The 19,056-nt window shown below is 45.9% G+C and overlaps 1 protein-coding gene across 1 annotated transcript; it reads left to right on the forward strand.

The window, feature by feature from the left end:
* The first annotated feature begins 697 nt into the window (after positions 1-697).
* HTR3C (5-hydroxytryptamine receptor 3C) lies at positions 698-8,307 on the forward strand. Its single transcript, XM_001136647.6, has 9 exons — positions 698-798; positions 2,371-2,537; positions 2,962-3,006; positions 3,817-3,926; positions 4,515-4,684; positions 6,061-6,221; positions 7,070-7,274; positions 7,462-7,677; positions 7,784-8,307. Exons 1-9 carry the CDS (start codon positions 732-734, stop codon positions 7,984-7,986), a joined length of 1,344 nt encoding a protein of 447 aa, XP_001136647.4. The 5' UTR covers positions 698-731; the 3' UTR covers positions 7,987-8,307.
* The last annotated feature ends 10,749 nt before the right edge of the window (positions 8,308-19,056 follow it).

The raw sequence follows: 19,056 nt of genomic DNA on the forward strand, positions 1-19,056 counted from the left end.
AAAGCTGTAAGATACTTTGGTAAGGGGGCCGGGCGCGGTGGCTGGCTCACGCCTGTAATCCCAGCATTTTGGGAGGCTGAGGTGGGTGGATCACGAGGTCAGGAGATCGAAACCATCCTGGCTATCACAGTGAAACCCCGTCTCTACTAAAAATACAAAAAATTAGGCGGGTGTGGTGGCACACACCTGTAGTCCCAGCTACTCAGGAGGCTGAGGCAGGCAGGAGAATCGCTTGAACCAGGCAGGTGGAGGTTGCAGTGAGCCAAGATCGTGCCACTGCGCTCCAGCCTGGGTGACAGAGAGAGACTCTGTCTCAAAAAAAAAAAAAAAGATACTTTGGTATTCATAACCAAATCACTAAGTATTGCACCCGGTCTTGGTGCACACAGATTCCCTGGTCTTGGAAGCACACAATCCTAATTTCCCCAGCCTACATTCTCTCATTAAGGCACGTTATTTTGTTTTGGATCTCAGCACACAGCTGCCAAATAGAATGCTTTTCCCCTAGTGTCCGCCCAATTTCCTGCCTGCCTGGAGCCTGGAAGGTGCATCTGGGCAGAGCCAATGCAGGACACTTGGCTGGGACCTCTCTGGTCACAGGCTGTCACAGGGAGTGGTCACTTGCCATGAGTAGTATTCAAAACCAGCAACCAGGGTGTGGTCTGAGCTCCTTTAAGCTCCAGGGTTTGGGAGCTCCTGGTGAATCCCCAGAGAAGAGTCCAGAAAGAAGAATGGAAGGAGGGTGGCCTGCAAGGCAGAGTGCCCTCCTCTGCCTCACTGTCAGTCTTCTGCTTCAAGGTAAGATGGGACGAGAACAGGGAAGACCAGAGTGTGGTTCCGAGGGACACCTGGACTCACCTCTAGCACTTGGAGGGCATTCAGAATTAACGTGTTAAATATTTCTTCCATAATGTCTGTGTCCTGATTTCCTTTTGGTGACAGATAGAAAGACAGTTCACTGATGAGTGCACACAGACTTTCTCTGTTCCTGCCTGCACAGGGATCTATCAAACTGTCTCATTTCACCACTTCTCCAATTCCACCTTTTCACTGACTTGTGATGCTCCACTACCACACCCTTCGTCCCCCTCTCCTTGTCTCTGTTTCTCCTGATATGATATCTATGAGAAGAGTAGCCACTGATTTTAAACATGCCCTGAGGGAGGGGACAATCTGAGGTGGAAATGAGCAGATATTTTGCTTCCATGAGGTAATATTTGTTCCCAATCTGGACACATACCTTAAATATTATGGAAAGAGATGGTGATAGAGAGAAGGAGGCAGAGAAAAGGACCATATAATGATGGCGATGCGGCAAAGATGGCACTCAGGTACTACCCAGATGACTCCCTGGCCATGGCCGAGAGACAATATCTGCACCGGCCTCACTTTGTGGTTTTGTTGTTGTTGTTGTTTGTTTTTTGACATGAAGTCTCGCTTTGTCGCCCAGGCTGGAGTGCAGTGGCATGATCTTGGCTCACTGCAACCTCCGCCTCTCGGGTTGAGCGATTCTCCTGCCTCAGCTTCCTGAGTAGTTGGGATTACAGGCGAGCGCCACTATGCCCAGCTAATTTTTGTATTTTTAGTAGAGATGGGGTTTCACCATGTCGGCCAGGATGGTCTCGATCTCTCGACCTTGTGATCCGCCCACCTCGGCCTCCCAAAGTGCTGGGATTACAGGCGTGAGTCACCACGCCCGGCACACCGGCCTCACTTTGTGACTGAACAAATGCTGTATGCTCAGTGATGTCGCCTCATGATCCCGATGCTAGAAATAACCCATGAGACAACTGAGGTCACTAAATCTGAGAAGAGCAAAATAAATGCGTAGCACCAAGGTAAGCACCTAGTCAGATACCTACCGTGTTTCTCATACCTACCTGGTGAGCGCAGTTGTGTAAAACGTCTCTTATCCTCTTGATAAATCAGTTCTTGCCTTCAGTAGACTTAAGATCCTAAGAGTTAGAGAGAGAAATACATTAGCATCGATTTTTAGGTGACTTGGACCACAAGTTTTGGGCAGTTCTACTGCTAGATGAGCCAAGAGTCTTGTGATGGGTACATTAAAGGACTCCTGGAAGTAGCTGCCATTGCACTTAGGCCAAGTTTTCATACAGATTTGGGCAAACTTTGCATGAGGATGAAGCAATGGGAATGAGAATAGAGCCCTGACCTCAGCTCACCGCATCCACTTCCACCATTTGCCTACCAGCCCAGCCCATCCTCCCCAACCATGGCCTTGGGGAGTCTTGGCATGGGAAGGAGGGGCTCACCTGCTCCTCTCAGTACGTCCCCTATTTTATCTCTCTGCAGAGAGACTCCAGCCCTGGAAATAGAGTCCCTCTCTCACGGAGTCTCTGCTCTCTATAGGAAGAGGCGACGCTTTTACCATCAATTGCTCAGGCTTTGACCAGCATGGGGTTGACCCTGCTGTCTTCCAAGCAGTGTTTGACAGAAAGGCCTTCCGTCCATTCACCAACTACAGCATCCCTACCCGTGTCAACATCTCCTTCACCCTGTCTGCCATCCTGGGAGTGGTGAGACTTAGTCCCTGCATCTTTTCCATGGCTTCTAATAAGGAACGAGGACCCTCTGCCCTGTCAACCCAACATGGCCCTGGCCCCGTGGTGAACAATAGGCACCCTGGATGGATTTAACGCAAGTTAGATGGTTTTCCTATGCAATGGAGAGGCACGAAGAAGAATACTGCAGTGATATTTTTTCAGGAAGCCATTTGTCTTTGAATCCTGTCGTTTCTAGAATGCTCTAGAAAAAAGTAGTCTGTATATTAATTAAAATCAGAATTGCCCATAGACACAGGGGAAACGAGTGAGGAAAAGACAATTCAGCATCTACAACAATGCCTGGCCCAATAAACTAGTAAATATTGGTGGGAATATGAGGTGGGCATTGGCCAAACCTTTTAACACTAATAATCCTGAGTGGAAATTTCCTTGTCAGGATGCACAGCTCCAGCTGCTGACATCATTCCTGTGGATGGATTTGGTAAGGCAGATTCAACTATCTCTCCCCACTTCATTTATAATTTTAAGCCTGAGGAGTTAGAAGTGACTTAAAGGGGCCAGAAGCAGTGGCTCACGCCTGTAATCCCAGCACTTTGGGAGGCCAAGGCAGGTGGATCACCTGAGGTCAGGAGTTTGAGACCAGCCTGGCCAACATGGTGAAACCCCATCTCTAATAAAAATACAAAAATTAGCTGGGCATGGTGGCAGGTGCCTGTAATCCCAGCTATTCGGGAGGCTGAGGCAGGAAAATTGCTTGAACCGGGGAGGCAGAGGTTGCAGAGAGCCAAGATTGCGCCACTGCACCCCATCCTAGATGACAAGAACGAAACTCCATCACACACACACACACAGAAAAAGTGACTTAAAAGTTTTCTAGTTCAAACCTCTACCCAAAGTATAACTTTTTCTGGGATCTGGGACAAAATAACTCCATGTAGAACTGGACTCACCATGGGGACCCAAACCTCCCTGGGAATCTTAGGAAGGTTGAAATAGCAACTCAAAAAAAAAAAAAAAAAAAAAAAAAAGGCCAAGTGCAGGCCAATATATTGGTGTGGTCCTAACTCCAAGTGGTTTTAGGCCATATTTAATATCTGCCTGCCAAAAGGCTCTCAAGGGGTACTTTTCTGGTGACACCTTGCTAAATCAAGAATGGGGGGATAGGCTGTGGTTATTAGGGTCACAAATGGGAGTGGGAGGATCAAGGTTTAAAGAAGAATGGAAAGGGTGGGAGAGGCCGACAGGACAAGCTCACCGTCACTCACCTCTGTCCCTCACTGCCCTGATGCAGGTATGGGACAATCCTTTCATTAATTGGAACCCAAAAGAGTGTGTTGGCATCAATAAACTCACGGTATTAGCTGAAAACCTGTGGCTCCCAGACATCTTCATCATGGAATCGTGCGTATGCAGGCTGGGGAAGCCAGTGTGAAACCTCATCTGCCGAGAACAGCTTAGGGTCAGCACAGGGCATGGGGCCACCAAAAGATTCAGACAGGCACACAGTCTCAACGAACTGACTTCCACAAATCACTACGAGTAGAAGAGGCGAGAGAGTGACATTAAAGAAAGAGCCCAGGGCCAGGCGCGGTGGCTCACGCCTGTAATCCCAGCACTTTGGGAGGCCGAGGCAGGTGGATCACCTGAGGTCAGAAGTTCGAGACCAGCCTGGCCAACATGGTGAAACCCCATCTCTACTAAAAATACAAAATTAGCCAGGCGTGGTGGCACATCCCTGTAAATCCCAGCTACTTGGGAGGCTGAGGCAGGAGAATTGCTTGAACCTGGGAGGTGGAGGTTGCAGTGAGCTGAGATTGCGCCACTGAACTCCAGCCTGGGCTACAAGAGTGAAACTGTCTCAAAAACAAAAATAAAAATAAAAATAGAAAGAGAAAGAGCCCAGAAGGAGAGCACAGCAGGGGAGACCCCAGAAGGAAGGGAGACAAGAGCTGATTAAGCCTCCATCTCTTCCCTCCCTTCCCCAAACAGCATGGATGTGGATCAGACGCCTTCCGGTCTCACTGCCTATATCAGCAGTGAAGGTCGAATAAAGTATGATAAGCCAATGAGGGTGACCAGCATCTGTAATCTGGACATCTTCTACTTCCCTTTTGACCAACAGAACTGTACCTTCACCTTCAGTTCTTTCCTCTACACAGGTAAGTGTGACACATTTTGGTAGCTGTTTAAGATTCAGGGAAAGACATTTGAGTGGTGTAGGTATCATTAGAAAAGGTTTTGGATCAGTGTTGCTCCACTCCGGTGGCCTAACAAAGCTTTTTGAAAATACCAATAACTGGCCAGGCACAGTGGCTCACACTGTAATCTCAGCACTTTGGGAGGCAAAGGTGGGACAAACGCTTGTGCCCAGGAGTTGAGACCAGCTTGGGCAACATAGTGAGACCCCCATCTCCACAAAATATAAAAAGAATTAGCCCCAGCTACTTGGGAGGCTGAGGCAGGAGGATTGTTTGAGCCAGAGAGGCTGAGGCTGCAGTGAGCTGTGATTGCACACTGCATTCCAGCCTGGGTGACACAGTGAGACCCTGTTTTTAAAACAAAAAACAGGCAGGGCGCAGTGGCTCACGCCTGTAATCCCAGCACTTCGGGAGGCCGAGGTGGGCAGATCACGAGGTCAGGAGATCGAGACCATCCTGGCTAACACAGTGAAACCTCATATCTACTAAATATACAAAAAATTAGCCTGGCCTGGTGGTGGGCGCCCATAGTCCCAGCTACTTGGGAAGCTGAGGCAGGAGAATGGCGTGAAACTCAGGAGGTGGAGGTTGCAGTGAGCCGAGACTGCACCACTGCACTCCAGCCTGGGCGACAGAGCGAGACTCCGTCTCAAAACAAAACAAAACAAAACAAAAAACAAAAACAAAAGCCTAATAACCGCACATCACCCCAGATGCCGATTAAATTGTTCCAGGTGGGGCCCAGGTGATGCTAACGTGCAGACGGGGTTACGACCTGCTGCTTTACAAGCTGAGTGGCCCTTGTGCCAAATGAGGCCCAGCTGACTCTGAGCTGCTGCACACCTATAATTTTTAGCTCAAATCTTTTAACTCTAATAGCTAACACACTTAAAAACCGGTAAATTAATATAACCGAATGCCACCAGGTGTCATGTGGCAGATTTGGATAAACTAAAACCATCAAAATGGGCATGCCTATAATTATTAAAATATTGAGCTATTCAAGCTTGATTCCACTAAAACACCAGCATACGACTGGGGGACTGAGAAGGAAAATAGGAATGACTCCAAAAGTTCTTGACTCACGTTTCAGTCATATCCAATATTCCCATAACGAACTTGACTCACTCTGTTTTCAACAACAAAAGAAATTAATGCCGCTGCCCACACACATATGAATTGCTAGTCGGGTAACCCACTTCTGAGAAAACCAGGATACCCTGCTTTAAAAGGATAGAGGAAAATTTGGTTTAGAAGCTCAGTGGGGGAGGACTCCAATTTCATGGGCGGGAGGCTTGGGAAAACGTCTGCAATGAACTGACCGGCCTCCCTTCCAGTGGACAGCATGCTGCTGGGCATGGACAAGGAGGTGTGGGAGATCACAGACACGTCTCGCAAAGTCATCCAAACCCAGGGGGAGTGGGAGCTCTTGGGCATCAACAAGGCCACCCCAAAGATGTCCGTGGGCAACAACCTATATGACCAGATCATGTTTTATGTGAGTCCAGGGGCCCCTGTTTGACTTCTGATCCCAGCAGCTCTTTGATTGTCCTCTTGACCTATGGCTCTTTGGGAAGTAAAAAAGAAGCTCCAGGCCGGGTGCAGTGGCTCACACCTGTAATCCCAGCACTTTGGGAGGCCGAGGGAGGCGGATCATGAGGTCAGGAGTTCAGGACCAGCCTGGCCAACATGGTGAAACCCCGTCTCTACTTAAAAAAACACAAAAATTAGCTGGGTATGGTGGCACATGCCTGTAGTCCCAGCTACTCGGGAGGTTGAGACAGGAGAATCGCTTGAACCCAGGAGGCGGAGGCTGCAGTGAGCTGAGATAATGCCACTGCACTGCAGCCTGGGCAAGACAGAATAAGACTCCGTCTCAAAAAATAAAATAAAATAAAAATAAAGCTCCAGAGGGTTGGACACCTGCTCCCCACTGCCCCATCTACCTAATTGCCCTGAAGCAGGATCCCCAAGGCCTCCCCCACTCCCCATTTGCCCACTCCTCATTCACCCGCTCCTGCTCTGGAGAGGGCAGGAATGGCTGGACTGTAATAAGCCCTGCTGCTCAGAATGGATCAGCTCACCCCTACTGCTCAGAATGACTTAAAGGGCCCACTTGCACCTAAAATTCTACAGTCATTGTGTTCCTAGTAGGTTAAAAATGAATAAAAATTAGACAACAAATCAGAGGCCCCTATGTAGGCGAGCACAATTATATGCAAAAGTGTTACTTAAAAAGATCTTCCCCAGCAGCCTCACAGCACATTGGCAAAGATTAGGGGTCAGATATACAAATTGAGCCCTCTGACATCTATTTATTTGCCATCTTCTCTGGTCTCTCTCCAGGTGGCCATCAGGCGCAGGCCAAGCCTCTACATCATAAATCTGCTGGTGCCCAGTAGCTTTCTGGTTGCCATTGACGCCCTCAGCTTCTACCTGCCAGCAGAGAGCGAGAATCGTGCCCCATTCAAGATAACACTTCTGCTGGGCTACAATGTCTTCCTGCTCATGATGAATGACTTGCTCCCTGCCAGTGGCACCCCCCTCATCAGTATGGCTCCTCCCACTTTCAGGAGGAGAAAGGGCACCCGGGGCCAGGGAGGAGGGCCAGGAGAAATGGCCGCTGCTCCATTGAAGGAAGGAAGGGGCTGTGAAAGAAGATTGGATTTAGGAAAGAGGCGTGAGGAATGCTTAGAGATAAATTTGCCTGGTTTATTTATAATTTGCTCTGCCCTCAGGTGTCTACTTCGCCCTGTGCCTGTCCCTGATGGTGGTCAGCCTGCTGGAGACCGTCTTCATCACCCACCTGCTGCACGTGGCCACCACCCAGCCCCCACCCATGCCTAGGTGGCTTCACTCCCTGCTGCTCCACCGCACCAGCCCAGGGAGATGCTGTCCCACTGCGCCCCAGAAGGGAAATAAGGGCCTGGGTCTCACCCTCACCCACCTGCCTGGTGAGGGAAGCCAGCACTGTCCATACTCGCCCTTCACGCTGGGCCCCGCACTCCTCTAATCCTGTCCCCTTCCCACTCCATGACTGAGCCTCTGTCCTCTCCACAGGCCCAAAGGAGCCGGGGGAGTTAGCAGGGAAGAAGCTGGGACCCAGAGAGACCGAGCCAGATGGGGGCTCAGGATGGACAAAGACCCAGCTAATGGAGCTGTGGGTGCAGTTCAGCCACGCGATGGACACCCTGCTCTTCCGCCTCTACCTGCTCTTCATGGCCTCCTCCATCCTTACTGTCATTGTCCTCTGGAACACCTAGGCAGACATCCCCCCTCTCTGGCAAACAACAGCTTGGAGTCTCTGCTGGTCTTGGGCCAGCCGGACTCATTTTCCTAATCTTAGCCACTTATCCCCAGTGACTACTATGTCCCCTTCTAAATTCCAAAAACTCCAATGCAGCACTAGCAAGCAGGTTCGGGACAGCCCTGGACGATTTCCCGACTGCTGCTCAGGCTGCTCATTCCTGCTCACCCTCAGTCTCCCTGAGCTACCACCTAACTCCTCACTCCCTGATCAATGGAAGTCCAGGTCAGTGGAGTCTCTCCTTGATTGATCACCCCAATAAACAACTTTCCAGGAAGCACTGGCTCTTCAGTTTGTTTGTTTGTTTATTTATTTATTTATTGAGACGGAGTCTCACTCTGTCACCCATGCTAGAGTGCAAATGATGCCATCTCAGCTCACTGCAACCTCCACCTCCCAGGCATGATTCTCATGCCTCAGCTTCCCAAGTAGCTGGGATTACAGGTGCACACCACCACACCCAGGTAATTTTTGTATTTTTAGTAGAGACAGGGTTTTGCCATGTTGGCCAGGCTGGTCTGGAACTCCTGACCTTAAGTGTTCCGCCCACCTCGGCCTCCCAAAGTGTTGGGATTACAAGCGTGAGCCACCTCGCCCAGCCCTCTTCATTATATTTATTATAAGTCTACAAACTCTGCGGTGGAGAGTCCTCTTGCAGAAGCTTTGATACTTCCCCCTAAGCAGGTGTAATCTGATGTGATTTTAAGGGTTTTAGACACTTTCAGAGTTTTATAAGAATAAGAAGGCCAAGTCTTATTTGCAAGAAATTATTTCATTTGCAATAAAATATTTACAAATGCAAAGTGTTCCTTTCAGCAACCATTTCTTTTTCACTTTCCTTTACCTCTCATTCCTGAAATTGCTCTTTGAAATAAATCATATCTTGTGTCATTCTTTTTTATTCTAACAGGTTTCTCTTACTTCACAACATCAAACAGAGTGGGCTTTCTAAGTATGTGTGCTTGAGGCTGGGTGGTTCATGCCTGTAATCCCAGCACTTTGGGAGGCCGAGGAGAGAGGCTAGGAGTTTGAGACCAGCCTGGGCAACAAAGCGAGACCTTGTCTCTACAAAAATAATAATTAACTAATTAATTAATTAAAAATTAGCCAGGTGCAGTGGTACATGCCTGTAGTCCTAGCTACTCGAGGGACTAAGGTAGGAGGATCGCTTGAACCCAGTTCAAAGTTACAGGGAGCCACGATCGCACCCTTGCAATCCAGCTTGGGCAACAGAGCAAGAACCAGTCTCTTAAAAATAAAATGAAACAAAAAAAGGTTTTTTAAGTTCCCTGTTAATAGTAGTTCACAGCAGGGCTCGGTAGCTCACACCTGTAATCTTAGCACTTTGGGAGCCCAAGGTGGATGGATTGCAAGGTCAGGAGTTCGAGACCAGCCTGGCCAATATGGTGAAACCCCATCTCTACTAAAAATACAAAAACTAGCTGGGCATGGTGGTGTGCACCCGTAGTCCCAGCTACTCGGGAGGCCGAGGCAGAAGAATTGATTGAACCTGGGAGGCAGAAGTTGCAGTGAGCCGAGATTGTGCCACTGCACTCCAGCCTGGGTGATAGAGCAAGACTCTGTCTCAAAAATAATAATAATAATATAGTAGTTCACACCTTCATCAACAGCTATAATCATGGGAGAATTCTAATAGCTAGCTGCAAGAAAGACCCTGAGGAGAAACAGAAATTGAAAGAGAAAGTCAAAAAACACCAGCGACAAATTTCTGGATGATATTTCAATTGGATAAACACATTTCAGGGATTTGTTGGCCCTTCTGCCTCCCCTAAGAGTATGCTTTCATAAAGATCAGGGTCAACGTCTCATCCATTTTTATAGTTTAGCACATGGTACCACATCTGGCACATCATGGATACTTAACACAGACTTGGGGTTTTTTTTTTGTTTTTTTTTCTTTCCAACTTTTAGGTTCAAGGGGTACATGTGCAGGTTTGTTACCTGGGTAAATTACATATCGCAGGGGTTTGGTGTACAGATAATATTGTCATCCAGGTAATCAGCTTAATACCCGACAGGTTAGGGTTTTTTTTGTTGTTGTTGAGATGGAGTTTTGCTCTTATTGCCCAGGCTGGGGTGCAATGGTGCGATCTTGGCTCATGGCAAATTTCGCCTCCCAGGCTCAAGCTATTCTCCTGCCTCAGCCTCCCAAGTAGCTGGGATTACAGGCATGTGCCACCACGCCCAGCTAATTTTGTATTTTTAGTAGAGATGTGGTTTCTCCATGTTGGTCAGGCTGGTCTCAAACTCCTGACCTCAAGTGATCCACCTGCCTCGGCCTCCCAAAGTGTTGGGATTACAGGCCTGAGCCACTGCACCTAGCAGTACTAGGTTTTCTGTTCCTATGTTAATTGTCTTAAGATAAGGCCTCCAGCTCCAACCATGTTTCTGCAAAGGCCATTATCTCCTTTTTTATGGCTGTGTAGTATTCCATGTGCATATGAACCATATTTTCTTTATCCAGTCCACCACTGATATGCTTCTAGGTTGATTCCATGTCTGCTATTGTGAATAGTCCTAAAATGAACATACATTTGCATGTGTCTTTATGGTAGAATGGTTTACATTCATTTGAGTATATATCTGTAATAGAATTGCTGGGTCAAATGGTAGCTCTATTTTAAGTTCTTTGAGAAATCTCCACACTGCTTTCCACAGTGGCTGAACTAATTTACATTCCCATCAGCAGCATATACATGTTCTCTTTCCTCCACAACCTCTCCAGCATCTGTTATTTTTTCAACTTTTAAATAACAGCCAATCTGATGGGTGTGAGATGGTATATCATTGTGGTTTGGATTTGCATTTCCCTAATGATTAGTGATATTGGGCTTTTTCTCATATGCTTCTTGGCCATGCATATGTCTTCTTTTGAGAAGTGAATACGGCATTGTTGAATGAGTAAATGTGTGAATGAATGCCAGCCAGCCAAAATCCACATTTTACTAGCTCTAGCTGTAAATCCCTTCCCAATATATTTTCTTTTCTTTTCTTTATGGAATGTGGACAATTAGCAACACATCTTCATGTGTCAACTATCTCTGAGTTCTTGGAGATGTTACTTATATCCTGGCAAAGGCAGTTCTGATATCGGATTCTCTTGTTTCCTTCTCCTTTCCATTACTTGGAACATATCTCCCACTCAGAAACTCAATTGGTTTTCCCCAATAACTTAAAATGAAGAATATCTGTTAAGCCTTTGAGGAATTTCAAATTTCTTAAGATCAGTTTTGTATCATTTCTTTTTCCTTCCCCATTTCCATGTTTATATTTCTCTAGATGTCATCTTGCGATTTTTTCATACATATGCAACTTTAGGTTTTCTGTGCTAAGACTTTTGTTTGACAATGCCCTTTGCAAAAGAACATTCTGCTGATATGTTCAGGTGGAAGTACGATTTGTGGGGTAAAACATGACCTGACAATGAGGCAAAATATATTAAACTACTACTAGCCAACATAGGTCAGCAGGAACGTTACAGGTGTTTCACAATTTGGGAGGGAGTGGTTCTGGTTTCTGATACCTCTCATTTTAAGAAAGAGAAAAGGACGGATGTGGTGGCTCATGCGTGTAATCCCAAAACTTTGGAAGGCCTCGGTAGGAGGATTGCTTCAGCCCAGAAGTTTGAGATCAGCCTGGGCAGTATAACAAGACTTCGTCTCTACAACAACAACAACAATCAGCTGGGTATGGTGGCGTGTGCCTGTAGTCCCAGCTACTTGAGGGACTGAGGTGGGAGGATCGATTGAGCCCAGGAGGTCTAGGCTGCAGTGCGCTGTGATCACACCACTGCACTCCAACCTCGGCGACAGAGTGAGACTCCATCTCAATAAATAAATAAATAAATAAATACACACACATACACATACACACACTAGCCCTTGTGATAATAACTTTATTTTTTTCCTCTATTTTCTATTAAAAACCTCTGTAGGAGGGTACACTGGAAATTTATGAACTCTGTAAAAATCAGACGATTGGCCCTGGATACACTACTCTCATCAAATGCTTGATTATTGTCTAACTTCCTGGGTAATTTCTACTCATGTCCCACTCTCTCCTTTCCTTGGCAGCATCTAGGGTTACGCTCACAACCTCTTCACGTCTCATTATTTATTTTCTTTCTTTCTTTTCTTTTCTTTTTTCTTTTTTTGAGATGGAGTCTTGCTCTGTTGCCTAGGCTGGAGTGCAGTGGCGCGATCTTGGCTCACTGCAACCTCCGCCTCCTGGGTTCAAGTGATTCTCCTGCCTCAGCATCCCAAGTAACTGGGATTACAGGCACCCACCACCAGGCCCAGCTAATTTTTTTTTTTTTTGTATTTTTAGTAGAGACAGGGTTTCACCATGTTGGTCAGGCTGGTCTCGAACTCCTGACCTCTGGTGATCCACCCGCCTTGGCCTCCCAAAGTGTTGGGATTACAGGCGTGAGCCACCACGCCTATCCTATTTTCTTATTATTTAAATAATTCTCAGAAGACTTTCTCCAAGAGTAATTTCTCCCTACTTATTCTTTCGGTAGTTCATACATCTGACCATTCTTATGGTATGTTTTTTGGGGGGTTTTGTTGTTTTGTTTTGTTTTGTTTTGAAACAGAGTCTCACTCTGTCACCCAGGCTGGAGTGCAATGGTGGGATCTTGGCTCACCACAACCTCTGCTTCCTGGGTTCAAGCCATTCTCCTTCTACAGCCTCCCAACTAGCTGGGATTACAGGTGTGCACCACAACGCCTGGCTAATTTTTTAAGATATTTTTAGTGGAGACAGGGTTTTGCCATGTTGGCCGGGCTGGTCTCAAACTCCTGACCTCAAGTGATTCACCTGCCTCGGCCTCCCAAAGTGCTGGAATTACAGGCATGAGCCACCATGCCCAGCCTCTTATGGTATGTTTTTGTCTCATCATTATCTTTGATTCCTTCCATCTTCTGGAAATCCAAAATGTCTATGGACAATACCGTATTTCACAATTGTCCTCTCTCTTCTTTCATCTCTATTTGTTTCTCCAAAAATCAAGCTCATCTGTCTGCTCTTCACAACCACTCCCTCTCCCTCTCTCCTTCCTCCATTACTCTTCCTGTATTTTTCCTTTTTTTTTTTTTTTGAGACAGTTTCACTCTTCTTGTCCAGGCTGGAGTGCAGTGGCGCAATCTTGGCTCACTGCAACCTCTGCCACCTGGGTTCAAGTGATTCTCCTGCTCAGCCTCCCAAGTAGCTGGGATTACAGGCACCTGCCACTGCACCTGGCTAATTTTTTTTGTAGGTTTTGGTAGAGACGGGGCTTCACCATGTTGGCCAGGCTGGTCTTGAACTGCTGACCTTGTGATCCACCCTCCTTGGTCTCCCAAAGTGCTGGGATTACAGGCGTGAGCCACCGTGCCTGGCCCATGTATTTTTCCTTATACCAACCCTTTCACTATCATTTCACCTTAATGATTTTACTAGCTCTGTTGCAAACCTCTCATCCACATCTGGCATTTAGGAAAACTAGTGTATATCATCATCCTTAATAATTCAAAGGTGATGCTCATGATATTGATTATTCCATATATATAGCATAGATGTCAAAATCTATACAAAATAAGTAGCACTTAAACTACACTATGACGGCCAGGCGCGGTGGCTCATGCCTGTAATCCTAGCACTTTGGGAGGCCAAGGGGGGCAGATCACCTGAGGCCAGGAGTTTGAAACCAGCCTGGCCAATAGGGTGAAACCCCGTCTTTACTAAAATACAGAAAATTAGCCTAGCACAGTGGCAGGCGCCTATAATCCCAGCTACTCAGGAGGCTAAGGCAGGAGAATTGCTTGAACCTGGGAGGCAGCAGTTATAGTGAGCCAAGGTCAGGCCACTGCACTCCAGCCTGGGTGACCGAGTGAGACTCCGTTTCAAACATAAATAAATAAATAAATAAAAATAAAATACACCATGAGAATGTTCTACTACATGTGTGGCCATCTGTTGCAAGGAACACTGGGAGGTTTGCAGTTTCTTATGAGCAAGCATGATGACTTATAAAGGTACAATTTAGGAGATAGAAGATAAACACAATTAGGAAATAAGTCATTCTTTAAGATTCTTCCCTTCAGGGTAATTTGGTAATTCTGTCAAATTATCCAAAGCCAACATTTTCCAGATCTGGGTCTCTTTTTACTCCCTAGCTTTTGCTCCACACTTTTTTTTTTTTTTTGAGACAAAATCTCACTCTGTCGCCCAGGCTAGAGTGCAGTGGTGTGATCTCGGCTCACTGCAACCTCCACCTCCAGGGTTCAAGAGATTCTTGTGCCTCAGCCTCCCCAGCTGAGATTACAGGCATGTGCCACCAAGTCCAGCTAATTTTTATATTTTTAATAGAGATAAGATTTCACCATGTTGGCCAGGCTGGTCTCGAACTCCTGGCCTCAAGTAATCCACCTGCCTTAGCCTCCCAAAGTGCTGGGATTACAGGCAAGAGCCATCATGGCCAGTCTTCCTCCATATTTTTAAAATTTTCTATAATGAACATGTGATCTATAATGATTTTCTAAATTTTCTATAGTGATCATTTTTTAAAGGGAAGAAACATAAAAAATATCGATATATCAAATTAATAAAAGAAAAATGCAAGGGAAAAGTTGTATCTCTCTGAGCAAGCCAGAGGTTTTATAGCAAGAAAGGCATTTCTCGATTTGGAAATCAGGCTGCCCACACATAGCAATTATTTATAACAGACACCTCATCTTTCTAAGACTCACTTTTCTCATTTTTTATATATTATCACTAGCTTGGGTTTTTTCTGACTTTCTTTACTAGAATCAAAAGAAATCCCCCCTCCCCATTAAAAATAATAACAGGCTGGGCACGGTGGCTCCTGCTCGTAATCCCAGCACTTTGGGAGGCCAAGGCAGGCAGATCACCTGAGGTCAGGAGTTCGATACCAGCCTGGCCAACATGGTGAAACCCCATCTCTACTAAAAATACAAAAATTAGCTGGGCATGTGGTGGGCGCCTGTAATCCCAGCTACCTGGGAGGCTGAGGCAGGAGAATCGCTTCAACCTGGGAGGCGGAGGTTGCAGTGAGCTGAGATCACGCCATTGCACTCCAGCCTGGTGACAGAGTGAGACTCCATCTCAAAAATAAATAAATAAATAAAACAATAACTCTTTCCTGCAATTCATCTGGTGTTTATTCTTCTTTTCAGAGTTTCAAACACAAAGGAGAGGAAGGTTCAGAAGAGAACAACCCTTGCTTCCCAGTTATCAGCTCTTATCTCCTCCTCCTTATCCAGCTAAAACAGATGTTCCAGGGTTGAGGGGCTATTTTAAGTTCCTTGTGGCTACTGCCTCACCCTCTCCAATCCATGGGCCTTCCAGAATGGAGGTCAGTAACTCCTCTGGGAGTATGCCTCAGAAGTAGAGGGATTTAGCCTTCCTTTTCCAGACCATCTGCGGATCAGTCACCACCAACCTTTACCACTCTGTTAGCAGGGAGGGGACAATGTGCCAGTCTGCACAGGCCATCAGCTCAGGCATTCTTCCCAAATGATCTGCAGCATGAGCCCAGGCCAGAAGCTGGAAATAAATGCCCCAGACCCAAACACACTGAGACAACTCCACGCCTCAGCACTCACCCACCATGCAGCTGAGCACAGGCCTGAAACTTTAGTGAAAACAAAACGTTGGTGGGGAGAAAAGCCTTATTTTCCCCTCAATCGACCACGAGTATGAGGGAAGAAAATTGTGAGGCTCCTTTCTCAACAGGTCCATGAGCTGGGCAGGATCAGTCAGTAGAGAAGACAGCACACCTGCCTTCAGTTAATGTTTGGTTATTAACCATCCAATGCAAGAATGGATGAGTTCATAGTTTTATATCACGAAGGACTGTCAGGAAATGTATTTTTCATTTTCCTTGAGCTCTGTGACAACTTCTTGAGGATCCCCTATGATGACAGATTATGCCGGACTGTCCAGGAGCATGTGGACAGAGCCACTCAGAGGCAGAAGATGGCACCTGGGTTGCTCAGACTCTGCCATGTTCACTGAGAAGCGTCCACTCAGTTCCCCTGGCTTTTCCTCACCAGGTACAGCCTTCTCCTCGCTGGGCCCAGCCTCCTGCCCTCAAGCACAGCAGCCTCACCCCCAGTGGACTGAGGCTTAGCTGTGGCCTGAGGCCTAACACACTGGCCTGACCAGGACCTCCTGGTCGCCCACAGGAGGGTCCTCTCTGCCACAGTCCCCATATGGTAGACTCTTTGGTTGTTTTTGTCTTTTGTTATACAAACGATACTGTAATTTATAACCTTGTAAAAACTGTATGTCTTTATTGTGCAGGTAAGAAAATTTCCAGAAGTGTGATACCGAGTCAAAGAGGATATACATTTGTAATGCTGATAGATATTGCAAAATTGTTCACCAAAAGGCAGGCAGTATGTGAAAGTGCTTATTTTTCCCACAGCCTCTCCAACAGAATGTGTAGTCAGACTTTTAGATTTTTACCAATTAGGAAGGTGAAACAGTGGTATTAGTGTAATTTTAATGTGCAGTTCTCTGATTATGGTTGAAGTTAACTTTTTACATATTTAAGGGCCATCTATATTTCTGATAGAGACAGGAGGCAGACAAATTCCTAGGCAGACAGGGATGGTCCCTGGTGAAACTCAACCTTCAAGCCAAGGACAGCCTGAAGCCTGAACACCAAACTACCAGTTCCAAATAGAGTCCACAGACCAGAGCGAGAACTTCCATTCCCATATGGTGTGCTCAGCCCCTGACTGGTCCTGGGCCAAGGTCCCAGGCCAAGCCTTCACTTCAGCCTCTGATTGGTTCTTTAAACTATGATACCTCTTTCTGAATGGTGCTTTTTCCAAGCCTACCTATAAACCAATCAGCACACATTTCCCCATTCTAAGCCCATAAAAATCCCAGACTCAGCCTCACAGCCAGCAACCCAGTCCCAGGTCCCCTCTCACTGCTGAGAGCTTTCTTTCTGTTGTTCAATAAAACTCTACTCTGGGCTGGGTGCAGTGGCTCACACCTGTAATCCCAGCACTTTGGGAGGCCGAGGTGGACAGATCACCTGAGGTCAGGAGTTTGAGACCAGCCTGGCCAACATGGTGAAACCCCATCTCTACTAAAAAATAAAAAAAATTAGCTGAGTGTGGTGGCGTGCACCTGTAATCCCAACTACTCAAGAGGCTGAGGCAGGAGAATCGCTTGAACCTGGGAGGCAGAGGTTGCGGTGAGCTGAGTTCATGGCATTGCATTCCAGCCTGGGCAACAAGAACGAAACTCTACCTCAAAAAAAAAAATTAATTAAAATTAAAAATAAAATAAAATTCTACTCTGTCTTACTCACTCTCCAGTGTCAGTGTACCTCATTCCTCCTAGTCATGACATAAGAATTTGGAACTTGCCGAACTGCAGGAGTGAAAGAGCTGTAACACTCCATCCCGCTCACCAAACTATGGGAGCGAAGAAGCTGCAACATTTCTTTTCCTGAATTGACTGTAGCTGGACTTTTCCTATTTTTTTTTTTTTTTTTTTTTTTGAGACAGAGTCTTGCTCTGTCACCCAGGCTGGAGTGCAGTGGCACAATCTCAGCTCACTGCAAGCTCCGCCTCCTGGGTTCACGCCATTCTCCTGCCTCAGCCTCCCGAGTTGCTAGGACTACAGGCACCCGCCATCATGCCCGGCTAATTTTTCGTATTTTTAGTAGAGGCGGGGTTTCACCATGTTAGCCAGGATGGTCTCAATCTCCTGACCTCGTGATCCGCCCGCCTCAGCCTCCCAAAGTGCTGGGATTACAGGTGTGAGCCACAGCGCCCGGCCCCATTTTTTTATTGAGTCTTTTCTTTCTTAATTTGTAGGAGGAGTGCCTTATATTAAGATTAGTCTGTTGCTAGGATACGAATTGCAAATACTTTTTCCTAATTTGTAATTTGCTTTTGATTTAGCTAAAGAGTTTTTGTCATGCAGAAAGCTTTTCTTTTTCAGTATAATTGGATTTATTAATGCTTTGTTTTATGAGTTCTGGATATTGAGATGTAGTTAGAAAATATGTGACACTTTCTATTGGAAATTTGGCTTTATAGATCAAAATTAAATATGACCTAGCAATTCCATTTCTAAGAATTTATCTTACATTTATACTTAAATATACATACACACACCCCCAAATGTTTGTTGCAGTGCTGCTTTCTATATAAAAAATGGGAAATTTCCATTAATAACACACTAGTTAATAAATCATGGTACATCCATATAATGGAATGCTACGCTACTGGTAAAAAAAAGAATGAGAGGATTTGTGCTTCAAGCAATGTGGTGAGTTAGGAATTCTAAAACAGTCTTTGGCTGGTACAAAGTACTAAGTTGTTGGACAAATTATAGTAAATATGCTGTAAAAAGTACTCTTGACACCAATAAATGAATAGGTAAACAAAATGTGGTATATGCGTTCAATGAAATATTATTCAGCCTTTCAAAGGACAGAAGTTCTGACCCATGCTACACCATGGATGAAACTTGAGGACATTTTGCTGAATGAAATAAAGTCACGAACAGACAAAAAATGTATGAGCCCATTTATATGAGGTACCTACAGTAGTCAAATTCACAGAGACAAAAAGTAGAATGGTGGTTACCAGAAGCTGGGGGAAAGGAGGAGAGGGGATATAGAGTTTTAGTTCTGAAAGATGAAAAGAGTTTTGAAGATTGGCTGTGCAACAATGTGAATGTACTTAACACTACTTAGCTGCACACTTAAAAATGGTTAAGACAGTAAATTTTATGTTATGTGTTGTATTAGTTCGTTTTCACGCTTCTGATAAAAACATACCCGAAACTGGGAACAAAAAGAGGTTTAATTGGACTTACAGTTCCACATGGCTGGGGAGGCCTCAGAATCATGGTGGAGGGGGAAAGGCACTTCTTACATGGTGGCGGCAAGAGAATGAGGAAGAAGCAAAAGTGGAAACCCCTGATAAACCCCTCAGATCTCGTGGAACGTGTTCACTATCACGAGAATAGCACA

This window comes from Pan troglodytes, chromosome 2, assembly GCF_028858775.2.
Source record: "Pan troglodytes isolate AG18354 chromosome 2, NHGRI_mPanTro3-v2.0_pri, whole genome shotgun sequence".
Classification (NCBI taxonomy): Eukaryota; Metazoa; Chordata; class Mammalia; order Primates; family Hominidae; genus Pan; species Pan troglodytes.

Bases quoted from the DNA above. Each gene is read 5' to 3' on its own strand.
- HTR3C (XM_001136647.6), top strand. From the start codon at position 732: ATGGAAGGAGGGTGGCCTGCAAGGCAGAGTGCCCTCCTCTGCCTCACT. The intron at 3,927-4,514 runs GTGCGTATGCAG...TTCCCCAAACAG, and splicing joins GACATCTTCATCATGGAATC to CATGGATGTGGATCAGACGC. The intron at 4,685-6,060 runs GTAAGTGTGACA...CCTCCCTTCCAG, and splicing joins CAGTTCTTTCCTCTACACAG to TGGACAGCATGCTGCTGGGC.